The sequence below is a fragment of the Haemorhous mexicanus genome, chromosome 1 (genome assembly GCF_027477595.1).
Source record: "Haemorhous mexicanus isolate bHaeMex1 chromosome 1, bHaeMex1.pri, whole genome shotgun sequence".
Classification (NCBI taxonomy): Eukaryota; Metazoa; Chordata; class Aves; order Passeriformes; family Fringillidae; genus Haemorhous; species Haemorhous mexicanus.
The window spans coordinates 144,987,122-145,000,100 of NC_082341.1; the positions used below are offsets into that span (position 1 = coordinate 144,987,122).

Consider the following 12,979-nt stretch of genomic DNA (forward strand, 5'->3'; position numbering starts at 1 on the left):
AATCCTGTTCAGTGGGAAGTGTATGCACTTCCTGGGTGCATACACAGCACACAGCTGATTCTGCAACAGATGCAGAACAGAAACAAAACAGCCTCCTCTTTATCACAGCAGGTCTTGGTAAACCAAATGATCATCTCAGTCTCAGGGAGAGCTCAAAGACCACAGGCAGAGGAACTCTTGCAGTGCAGGTACCACAGACCTCAGCCACCACCCTGAGCAGCACCACAGTCCATCCCACGGCAGCAGCTTTTCCTCCATGAGGAGCTTCAATGGGTTGGCTTTGCCTCAGTGGAACCTTTCTGCACAGAAGGGGAGTGATCCAGGTCTGTACAACTGATAATTTCTTGCCTCTTTTAATGTAGATCTAAGAGTTGTGTTCTAACAGACACAGTACATGAATTTGGATCTGCAGAAGCACAAAAGACAGAGGTTTTGAACACACAGAAGAGATGTTTAACCAAGACTGCCCCCCTCTGTTATTGCTTCACAGCTAGAAAAATAAAAATATTTCAAACTGCTGTAAATACTTCTCATACCTGATAAAATGAGATCTCCAGTATACTGATTTTTAGTATTAGTATTTAATGGAAAAATAAAATGCAAATAAAATGAAACATACATAAAAAGTTAAATACTCCTGGAATATAAATATGGAAAGCATACTGAATTTCTTCAGTGAGCGTTTGAGTAGGGGTGATTTTATTTGCAGCAAATAAAAAAAAAAAAAAATCAATATTTCTCTTGGTTTTTCTCTGCTCACATTTTTGTATAAAAATACTCTAAAATACAAGGTAGGATTTTTTACCAAAAAATTTTACAAATTTTTCTTTTGCTTTTTCTTTGGCAAATACAAATTTCAGGACCATTTCTCTTTCATAAAGTTTCTGCTAAGATAAATCCAGTATTTTATTGACAGAAAGATAACTTTATATGTCTAACATATGCTTAAATAAATATTGGAAAACTAAGTCTATTCCTGAAAATTCCAACTGTAATGCTTAAAAATGAGTAGGGGAACAAAGTACCCACATCTGATTCTCATCATCCACTTCAAACCCCCAAAAACAAAAGCAGCAAAGAGAGCCATGCTGTTGAAAACTGTACAAATAAAACAGTTTAATGAATAAAAAATTTGAGAAATATAAAATACTATCTTAAAGGGGAGTTTGTTTTGTGTGTTTATTCAGTGGCATAAAAAATGCTTTGTGATATTATTCTAGGAAACAACTGTAATTATTTTTAGAGTCTAATGAAGAGATGCTTTTCTTAAAATTGCAAATTGGAAAAACTGAAAATTCAGATTTTCAGTAATTTACAAAATGCAAAACCAGACCATCATGTGTACAACATTTAATAAATCTTGTTCCTCATGTAAAACTTCTCCTAGAAAAGTGCTTAGAGTACAGTGAGGCAGACCAGAGGCGCATAATTACAGTGTTGAAGGGTGTTCAGTGTAGGAACTCAGTGCAGAAGCTTGGTAGGAGAAAGACAAGAAGCTCTGTTTCTTTTAGGTAATAGCTTAAGATATGTGCTATTTGGAAAGGAATTCTTTCTTGTTCCATACATCCCTTGCATTCATTACTTATGGTATTTATTACAGAGACCACCATAGTCTTGCTTCCAGCTCTTACTGGTTTAAATATACATTTCAGACAGAATTTCATTCCAAAGAAAATTATTTCTTGCACAGACAGCCAGAATCTGAAACTCTTAAGCTTATTCAGTAAAATATGGGGGGATCCTTTCCTCACTGTGTTGAGATGTGCCATTGGTGGGCTGCAAATCAATCCATACTGCAGCTTAATCCAGTAAAACCTTCTGCCAGGCTAATGTATTTGTACCTACCCCTTTCCAGCTGATGGTAGATCCAACTTTACAAAGTCTGGTTGCTCCCCTTTACTCAGGGCACCCTTCCTCCATGCTGGCAGTGTCCCAGGACCTATCCACCAGATGCAGAGCTCTCTTGGGAAGGTGATGAAGTCTCTGCATGTAGCCTGGGAGCAAATGACTGCAGTGTATTTATCTTAACTTTATTAATGCTTTCTCCTATAACTTCCTCATAGACACGCTGCTGAGGCATGGACCAGATGAGTGGACAGTGAGATGAACTGAAAATTGGCTGAACTTCTGGGCTCAAGGGGTTCTGATTAGGAGCGTGAAGTCCAGCTGGAGCTCAGCCACCAGAGATGAACCTCAGGGGTTGATACCAGAGCCAATACTGCTTTGACTCTTCATTACTGGACTGGTCAATGGTGGAAAGTGCACCTTGAACAAGTTCACAGATAGCAAAAAAGCTGGGAGGAGTGACGAACCATATGACGGTTCTGTTACCATCTATAGCACCCTCACTAGGCTGGAGAAATGCAAAATAGGAACGTTATCAAGTTCAGCAAAAGGATGTGCAAGCTCCTGCCCTTCAGGAGGAATAACCTCAGACACCAGTACACACTGGTAGATGACTGACTTTGCAGAAAAGGCCCTAGAATGGTGGGCACTAAGCTGATTCCATCTGAACATAAGAAAACATTTGTGTTGTGGCAAGTTATTTTCCCTTCATTGTGAAGGTGGTCAAACACTGGAGTAGGTCACCCAGGGTTGATGTGGAGTCTCCGTTCTTGGAGATACTAATAACTCAACTTGACATGGCCTTGGGAATCCACTCTAGGTGACACTCATTTAACAGGGTGGAGTTGGACTTGATGTTCTCCAGAGACGCCTTCCAAAGACTCTGTGATCCTGCATAATGCTGCTGAGTCCAGAACACTGCCAGCAACAGACAAGGAAAGCCCTCCTTCTTGTTGCAGCTTGAGGGAGAAAGCACACAAGAGCCCTCCCTATCCAGTGAGGTAAGATGGGCTCCTGCCCTGTGAGCATGTCAGACAGGATAACATCACTTCTCTGATGCTCTGCCCTTCCACTGCAGCTATGAGGAGGCTGTGGGGGCAGGAATTTGCACCTTCAGGATCTCAGCAAACTGACCTCAGCCTCCCTGCTGCTCATGGACTTTAATAGGTGGCTGAGCTCCCTCCCTACATGAATCTGACAAGCTGCACTTGTCAGAGGCTCAGAAGGATGAAAGTAGCTCCCGACCATGTTGCCAGGCTCATACAGCTACACTTATTCCTCAGACCTGGCCAGAGAAAGGCTCAGAAACTGGCTGAGATGTGGAAGTGTAAACATACGGCAGATAACCTCACCTCTGAAATATAAAGAGATCTAATTTGATTGCAGAATGAAAAGCCAACTTTATGAAACACTCATCTTGTCATTCTTGCCATTACCTTCTTCATACTGAGAAGAGAACAGAAAAATACATGATTGAATAATATTTGGGGCTTTTTTCTCCATTTCCCTAAGGTCCTTTTGCCCAGTTTTGCTCTCTTTCCTGCGTGTTTGGAGGAGCAGGACCAACTCTAAACATGAACTTTTACATTTTGATGGCTATGGCATCAATCTGGTTTCTTCTGCATCCCTTTCACTTACCTCATTATGTGTAATAAGCTTCAGATTAATAGACCTAGCAGCTCAATAAAGTGCTGACAGCTCTGAAAGTATCAAGGAAAAAAACTGTTAAGGAAATGAAAATGACTCATCAGACATGTGAACAAATAAAGAAGCAAAGCTGGACTACTTTGACTGTTACTGCCTAAAAACAGAGGTGTAGAAAGCTACACTTGTTGTGTTGATATCAGAGACATAGTTGTAGCACAAAGATAGCCATAAAAAAACCCCCCAAAACTTCACAAAAGATAGCTGCCCTTCTCAAAAGTTATTTCACTATGTATTCATATCTCAAAACAATTGTCTTAACAAATGAAGAGAAAAATTAAAAAGTAAGCATGCATGGCTAATACGTTAAAGAAGATGCATCATAATTAAAATGTCTTTTCTCTATTTTAATTTGGGCAGAATGCAGTCCTAAGTCCTTCTTTACTCTCTCAGTGCATGGCTTACTTCATAGATCACCTAATGGCTGCAAGTGTTGACAGACTGATCTTGGCAAACCACTTTTCAGAAAGTATTGCATGTTCCATTATATTTAACAAAATGTAAAGCAAAAGTCAGTTATACTTCACCTCAAGTATTATCTCTGTTTCTGTGTTATGGAGTTCTTTTAATAGCAAAAAAAACCCAAAAAACCTATGAATTGTTGTTAGGCCTACCTATGGACTAGTTTGAGTCATTCAAATAGACGTGTCATAGTCAAGATCTTTGAATGTGATGGGAACTTTTGGATGCTGGACAAGAAAGGGCATTTAAAATTGTAAATTTCTTTGTTAGGAAAGGAAACCATATTTTAGTGTAGGAGTTAAAAATGCTAGTTAGCTTTAAAAACATCAATTAAATAAAAGAATAAAAGAATAATTTTAATAAAAGCATACAAGACCTGATTCATTTTTCATTATTTGCCATTTGAAAATATCCCCCAAACTTGATATTCTCATTTCTAAAATCTTGTGAAAAACGGTATACATTGCATTCATTAGTATATGAAAAAAGAGAAATATTCTAAGTATATATTAAAAAACAGGATATATAGGAAAAGAAAAGGACTGATAATTACAGTGCAATTCTGCCCCACAATGACCAAAACCATCCATTATTTTGGTTTCTGTTCAGTTTGCACAAGTACTGCTGCTGGTGATCCATTGCTTGGTTTAATCAGACCATGAGATATTCAGCCAGCTCACTGTGAGGTCGTGAGCCTGCACTAATTCTGTTCTTGCAATGGATTAATTGTTTCCAGCTGTATTTCCTACATCATTGCCATGTAATCCTATTTATAAAAATTTTGTATAATCTACTCTAGCCAAGCAAAAGATAACTTCCTGATATGAATACTTTTAAAATGTGGTGGCTTTAAATAGTTGTTCTTTTGAAATCACTGAGGCTTGGCCAATTCAATATAGTGGAAAATAAATTTATGGGGCAAATTCACAGTCATTAAATTCATTCTTAAAATTCAAAGGTTTTTTGTTTGTTTGTTTGCTTGCTTTTAATGGAAGAGAAGTAGAAAACATTGGTAAATCATTTGTACATTAATATTAAGCATAGTGTGTTCTTACTCTATTTCCACATGTGCACATTATACAAACTCTTTCAAGGAACCTTACCTTTTAATTTTCACCTTGAACTTGTGAACAATAGTTCTTCCTTGGAATAATGCAAAGAGATCTATTATACCTTCCAGAGAAAGCTGAGTAAACTCAATGGTAATAAGCATAATTCGCTCTAAAAGTGGTCAAAATGCGTTAAAATATAGTTATAAATGAATAAAGAATATGATAATAATAAAATCAACCAAGTTACACCTGAAAGCACACACTTTGCATAATCTTAAAATACTAATTTCAATTCTGATGGAAACAGACAAATAAAAATTGAAGTATAAAGACATTTGAAGGTAAATAGATTCTGTAACAAGGAGTTACAGAATCAATTTACCCCTCAGTGGGATCATCAAGATCTATCTTGTTTCAATCACAATATTCCAACTAGCTGCAGCCACAGGATGGCGCTCATGGGCTTTGGATACTACATTACAACTCTGGGATGAGGGGTGGAAAAAAAATAAAAAGAGAAGGAGAGGGAGCCAGACTCTCCTCTTGGCAGGCTCTTCCTTGTCCTACCCTGCAATACATGAGCCAGCAAGCAATCGTGGATTGGGTTGATTTACCTCTCTACATTTACTGAATCTTCAGGGGCACTGCAAATAGACATCCATCAAGGGAAGTCACTAAATGTAATCTTTTTAGACTTCATTAAAGCTTTGATACAGTCTCCCACGGAATCCTTCCGGACTGTCCGGCACACAGCCGGATAACTGAATTATGTGATAGTTAAGCTACTGCCTCACAGGTCAGGCAAAAAGAGTTCTAGTGAATGGGGTGACATCAGACTGGTGGCTGTCACTAGTGGGGTTCCACGGGGTTTCATCCTTGACCCAGTTGTCTTCAACATCTTCATTAATGACCTGGAGTCAGGACTTGAGGGAATACTAAATAAGTTTGCTGAAGACACTGAACTGGGAGGAGCTGTTCACTCCCTAGAGGGCAGAGAGACCTCAACAAATTACAGGACTGGGCAACCACCAACTGTGAAGTTTAACAAGGGCAAGTGCTGGATTCTGCACCTGGAGGGGCAGCCCTGGCTGTGTGTACAGACTGGGGAATGAGAGGCTAGAGAGCAGTGCCATGGAAAGTGCCCTGGGAGTCCTGGTTGATGTCAAGCTGGACATGAGCCAGCAGTGCCCTGGCAGCCAGGAGGGCCAGCCCTGTCCTGGGGGGCATCCAGCACAGCATTGCCAGCTGGGCAAGGGAGGGGATTGTCCTGCTCTGCTCTGGCGTGGCCTCACCTTGAGTGCTGGGGGCAGTCTTGGTCACCACAACATAAAAAAGATATTAAGCCATTAGAGAGTGTAATAAAGGAGGGCCATGAGGATGGTGAAGGGTCTGGAGGGGAAGCCATATGAGGAACAGCTGAGGTCACTTGGTTTGTTCTGTCTGGAGAAAAGGAGATTGAGGGGGGACCTCATTGCAGTTACAACTTCCTTGTGAGAACAATTGTCACTTGGTTTGTTCTGTCTGGAGAAAAGGAGATTGAGGGGGGACCTCATTGCAGTTACAACTTCCTTGTGAGAACAATTGAGTAATGATGTTTTCACTATTGTGACCAGTGACAGGACCCAAGGGAATGGCCTGGAGTTGAGTCAGGAGAGGTTTAAGTTGGATATCAGGAAAAGGTTTTTTTACCTGGAGGGTGATTGGGCACTGAAACAGGCTCCCCAAGGAAGTAATCACAGCACCAAGTCTGATAGAATTCAAGAAGCATTTGGACAACACTCTTGGGCACATGGTGTGAGTCTTGAGGAGTCCTGCACAGGGCCGGGAGATGGACTTGATGATCCTGATGGGCTCCTTCCAACTCAGCATATTCTAAAATTCTATGAATCTATGAGCAGTTTCTTGTTCTTCTGGGTATTGCTGTTTAGCTAAATACATAAATAAGGGACTGAAAGAGGTACAAACTGTATCATAGTTAACATCAATGACCGGAACACCATTTTCCTTTAGAGGAATTGTTATCTTGCAAGGTGTTCTTCTTGACTGATACGTGTGTTGGCTGTGGCACACAGGTGGCAGTGCAGTTGAATAACTGCAGGTGACAAGGTCTAGGAATCTGGTAGATGCTTTTTAGATCTAGGAATGCTTTTGAACCTTTGCTATAGAAAACAACTAAACTTATAGAGTTCCTTTAAAGCTCAAACACTTCTGCAGTTTAACTGGAAAGACATCCATGCTCTATGAATTTGGACAAGAATCTGCAGGACTGGGAATCCTACTCAGCAACAGAAGGTCCTGCTTTACACTTAGTCACAGTCATCTCCCTGTGACTCACTGCCTTCTCCTTCCCTAGAAGGGGCCCCTACTTACATTAAGAAAGTATGCACATCTCTGTATCACCTGTGACTGATTCTTAACTTTAGTGATTTCATTTGTAATTTTATACAGATGACCAGGCATGTTGTAATTAATATTTTCATTCACCTCTTAAATTCTCAGGACTTACAGACTTTGGGAGTAGTAGCCTTAATTGTAAATTCAGTAGGATATACTTCAGGACAACTCATATTTCTGTGGAAACATAGATAGATTCTGTACAATTCTGTGTACTATTGCAGTGTCTATGGTGAAAAATGTAGGTATGTACTACAACACTTTTAATCAAGGTTTATACTAAGCCAGAAAAGTGTTGGAACACTTTTATATAAAATATTTCCCCAATGAGTCACTAATCCACACATCTCAATAGCTGGCGTGGGGAACACTTGCATTCCAAGCCATACTGCAAAGTAGGCAGCTTCGAAATAATTTATAAACTAAGTGAATAAGGATCTTTGGAGAGAGGAAAATGAGTTAACAGATAGCAAACCCAGAATACCGAGGACACTGGCAAGCCCAGCACCTGCCCGTGGAACGCTCCCCAGCCCTGCCTCCCGCGCACCTGGCCGCGCCCCCGCCGCGAGGGTCGGGCTCGGGGGTGGAGGGTGGGATCTCAGGCATCTCTTATGCCTCTTCCCTCCCCTCCCCCCCCCCCCCCCCCCCCCTTTCCATCTTCTGCTTTATAATTGCCCGCCTCCTTTCTCTCCCCTTTCGCCTTATCAGATGCGGAGCGGCCAGTAGAGAGGGAAGCGGCTCTCCCGCAGCCGGCTCAGCACCCGCAGCCACGCGTGAAAAGGAGCGGCCGCTCCCCGGCTGATGCCCGCACAGGTCGGTGTGCGCTGCACTTCGTCCCCTCGAGGGCAGGGCCCAGGCGGGCGGGGGGTCGAGGCAGGACCGGAGAGCTTCCCATCAACCTTCCCGGCCACCTCCACGGCGGCAGGACCGGAGCGCCGGAGGGAGAATGGGGCGAGGGAGGAGGAGATGGAGGAACGAAGTTGGCGAGTTCAGGCTCGGACGGGGAAACTCCTTTAAGGAACCCCCTGCAAAGGCCTTACTTTGATAGCTGATAGTAATTAAAACCCCATCAGTCTCACTGTTGCTGTGGCGGAGGCCCTGGCTGCTGCCCGGGTCCCGCCGCGGCTGCCTCCTCCCTCGCTCCCTCCCTCCCTCGCTCCGCGTCGCGGTGTCGGGGCAGTCGCTCCGCCCCCGCCCCGCACGGCGCTTTCTTCGCGGAGCTGCCCAGGCTGGCGAGCGCATCCCCGCCTCGTCCCGGCTCGCTGGCGGCAGCCCGTGGTTCTCACGGGGTCCGTTCCTCGCCTCAGCTCGGCGGAGGCAGCGAGCTCCCCGCAGTCCCTCCCTTAACCCGGGGCGGGGCCGCTCGGTTTCACTCGGGTGGGTGCTGGTGGCGGGGACGCCCTGGAGAGGAGTCGGGCATCAGGAGCGGAGCCTGTGAGCCGCGGCCCCCTGGCCAGGCTGGGGCCGCGCTGCGGGGCTGTGGAGAGGCGAGGGGGAGAGCGCGGTCCCGGTCCTCTCCGCCTCCCTCTGCGGAGCCGGGGCCGGTCGAGCTCCGGCTTGCCCCAGCGGGGCGTCGAAAGTGAGCGTGTTCCCGGGCAGGGCGGCCGCACCGCTCCTCAACGAGACACCGAGAGAGGGGAAAACTCCGACTGCCCTTCCCGTCCCGGGGACTGTGCTCAGCCTCCTCCCCTGGGCTGGGTGCGCGGAGCCGGGGCAGGGCGGAGCACGAAGGTGTGTGCCGCGTTTGTCCCGCTGCGAGCTCTCGACGGTGCGTCCTTCCCTCAGGAGAAGGTGCCCTGTGGCCAGGGCCGTGCCCGGAGTCCCGGAGCCCAGTTGGGAGAGATGCTCCGGGGGGCGGGGCTCAGCTTATGGCAGGTTTCTTGGCTTGCTTGGTGACTCCTCCTAGCGCTAGTCTGGCAGATAACTCATTTACCACATACTTACTAAAAGGTGAAATATATAAAGAGCAGAAGGAATAGGGTATTTGTTTTTAGTCCCACACAATGTCAGCCACAAGGTGGCTGCAGGTGGGGTTTCCTTTCCTGGTTAAGTGAACCCTGACGTGCGGATCATTGCAGAGATGAAGTTGTGTGTAGTTGATCCCGCACCAGTTATGTCTATTCCAATAAATTTAATTTCTCTGTCTTTTCTATAAAAGCAGCAGTAGAGAATGTTTCTAACACAGGATTATCGGTCAGTTAGTATTTATAGCTCTTGCTTTGGAGGAGGGTTTATATTAAATGTAGCAGATGGGGAATTCAACCACAAGTATGAGTGAATATTTTAATGTCTGGGTTATTATGGGAGGCAATCCACACATCATCGGTGGTAACTGCCTGGAAGAATGAGTTGCTTGGAGAGTCTGTGTTTACTTGATCCAGGTCATATTCCTGAGTGAGGAGAGAAGCGTCAGTACGCAACATGAGCTACACAGGAGATGGATTTCAGCCTGTATTGAGATACTCTCGGTTTTTCCTATTGCCTGTCACTAGGCAGCTGTATGCTGACTCTGATCCTTAGGTGTTTGACACTTTGGTTCATGTAGTAGGAAACCTGGGAACTTTGCACAGGTTTCTGAATTCTATCTGGAGGATGGGTCTAAGAACTCTGCATAGCAATATATAAGCTCCTGGCGCACATCTTTGATGTGGGTTCTAGATATTTTCCTCTGTCTTGAGAGGTTTATGCTATTAGAGATGGATCCAAAATATATGTTTAAGTAATGTGAAATTTGTTGATACTATGGTTAAAACTTTGATAACCTCCTTTGGGGATGGAATTTACAATGTATATATTTCTCCTATGTATTTCTAGGAGTTGTATCAAACATTCACCACTGGTATTGGTGACAGTAGACCTACCAACTATAGGACTATAGTTGTCCTACTGGGACAAGAGAGAAGAGGATGTAGATCTTATCCTCTTCTGTTTAATAATGACTGAGGTACTTCAGTCTGGTTTTTATATTGACTAGTGGATGAACCACTTGCCATGTGCCTTCAAGACAAGGAAAACATGGAAGGCAAATACAGTGATGGTATGTCAGGAATACTAGAGAAAATGAAAGAGGAGATAAATGTGAGAAACCTGCAAAACAAGGAAAACATGGAAGGCAAATACAGTGATGGTATGTCAGGAATACTAGAGAAAATGAAAGAGGAGATAAATGTGAGAAACCTGCAAAACAGAAATACATAAACCAAAATTTACCCAAGTAAATCTTCAAATCCTCTTTGCTGACTGCAAGAAATCTACTATTAATTATCTTAATTTGTTTCTCCTGTAGAATTTTTACAGGAAAGGAGAGTAAATATTCTTCTTCTTGGCCCAGAAAATTGACTAAAACTAGTGCAGTAAAGTTGAGTGAAAGAGAAATCTTTATAAGTATAGTGCTGGGCACGTGTTGATGTATCTTGAGATTGGTACTGTTTTTAAGCTAACTTCTGTGGTCAGGTAAATTGCTCATTCTGAAACTTGCTCTTTGGAACCAGAATTATTTCCTGTAACCCAGCTGGTTCACCTAGGAGTACCTTTAGTATTCATATACTGCTGCATTCTAAAGTGTTGATTTCTTCTAACTGGTTAAGTTAGTGTAAATGGTTTTGACCATGTACTACCTACTGTAGGTGCAGACAGTAAAACAGAGAGCACAGGAAAAGCTGAATAAAGTAGAAAAAGGAAAATGGACAGTGGGAAGAGGATGTGAGTTCCTTCAGAACAAAGTTCTGCCTTTTAAAAAAAGTTTCGGAGTTCTTTGCTACAGATATCTTGATAAGGTTCTTACAAAACTGGATTGTATAGAAATACATCTTGTACTTTGTTATTATCTATAGCTTACTTTATTTCTAATGCTTATGTATGATTAGCAAAGAACATACAGTTCCTTCTTATGTGGGCCAAGTTTTCAAAACTGTTCAGTAGCCCAAGTGGGGTTCTTCGTCCCTTTCAGGTAAAATGTGCTTTGGTCGTAAAACTGCTGCCAGGAAAATTTGTCTCCACTGATGTCTGTGGTAAATTCCTTGTTGCTTGTTTGTTTTGTTTTTGGGTTTTTTTTTTTTTTTTTGTTTTAATCAAACCCAGATTTCTCCCACCATTTTCATTAAAGTGGATGCCTTCTCTTTGCCTGTTTAGTAAGTCTTTTTGTTCCACGTGTTTTCAGACCTTCTGATACTGTTTGTATTGAAGAGAAGAAGATGCTGTGTCAATACCAGATACAGAGCTGTTTTCTCTTGGCTTTCCTAGCTGTCACACCTTTTTTCATCAGTGATGTCCAGGGTCAAGGTGAGTCGCAAATAAGAAGATGGGGGTTTTCGCTCTGATGTGCAGAAATAGACTTTTTATTCCAAATGCAAGTGTTACTTCCTCCTTAGTCGGATGTGGATCCAATAATACTGAAATGAAGCAGGAATTTTGCTGCTGAGGTCGGGGAGCTGGTGGGAGTAGAATTACACCTTCGTGTGTGCTCTTTGAAGTTAGTATCTCAAATAGCATAAATATTTGTGCAAATTCACGTGTCTCAAAATGAATTATACACATGTTTTTACTCCTATTTACATGAATGTACTTATCAGAAATGGCTCTTATTGTCCTCTGCGTAATCAAGCAAGTTTGAAGGATCAGCTATGATGTGAAGCTTGTATGGAATATGTATGTTTTTAATCTTGTATGGAATATGTATGTTTTGGAACAGTAGCTGTTGTAGTGCTTATATCATTCCATATTGCACAGATCTGTTAAATGTCACAGACTACTTCTGCAGCTTTTAAAATTAAAATCTCCTTTGTGAATATTGAAGGATACTGCTGGGATTGTTAGGCTTACATATTTGTTGGATTGTATTGACAGTAGTTTGACTGCTAGAGAAAATTTATCCTATTTCTTGGGGAAGGAGGGAGGAAGAATACCAATGAGTTTTTATGATTTCTAAAGAAAGACATTTCTCTCAACTTTGGATTTATGTAATCCCTTTGATATGAGATTGCATGGGCATAACCAGGAGCAGAATTGGATCCTGGGGTCTTTTAATGCGATTTGTGTAATGTATTATTCATGAGGACATTTGGAAACTATTGGCAACGTGAGGCTTTCAAAATCCTGATAATGCAAGTAGCAGTGTTGTCCAGTCTGCGTGGCACTCGAGTGCTAGGGAAGCATACGCTCTTGGATGTTTGGAAATCTGTGAGCATTTACAAGCCTCTCCCAGAACTTAGGGACACGTGTAAGCTGTAATATATGGTGTTGGCAATGTGAGGTGAATCAAGAAATGTATGTTCCCAATGTTCAGTGCATCATTCTGGTCAGAAATTAGGTCCAGAATGTTTGCGACTTAATAAGTCAATAAAGCTAAGCATATGGTTAGTCTTTTCTCTGTATTTCAGTCCTAATACATATGGTTAAGGTTTGCAAAACAGGTCTGGGGGTTGAGGTCCACCTCCAGAAAATTTTGCAGAATTCCTTTATTTTGGAAAACTATATTCTTCTCTGCTTTTTTAAAACTTTGATTCCATCAATTATAATTGGAA

The 12,979-nt window shown here is 42.6% G+C and overlaps 1 protein-coding gene across 5 annotated transcripts in view; it reads left to right on the top strand.

Moving 5' to 3' along the window:
• Positions 1 to 8,127: 8,127 nt before the first annotated feature.
• The window catches only part of COL14A1 (collagen type XIV alpha 1 chain), a 115,612-nt gene continuing 110,760 nt past the window's right edge, over positions 8,128 to 12,979 (top strand). For all 5 annotated transcript variants that reach the window (XR_009489189.1, XM_059866049.1, XM_059866058.1 and 2 more), the window contains exons 1-2: positions 8,128 to 8,270; positions 11,617 to 11,738. Coding sequence is in view for 4 of the 5 variants with exons in the window: in XM_059866049.1 (XP_059722032.1) it covers positions 11,651 to 11,738 (88 nt within the window). In the remaining variant the exon portion in view is untranslated. The remainder of the gene's footprint in view (positions 8,271 to 11,616; positions 11,739 to 12,979) is intronic.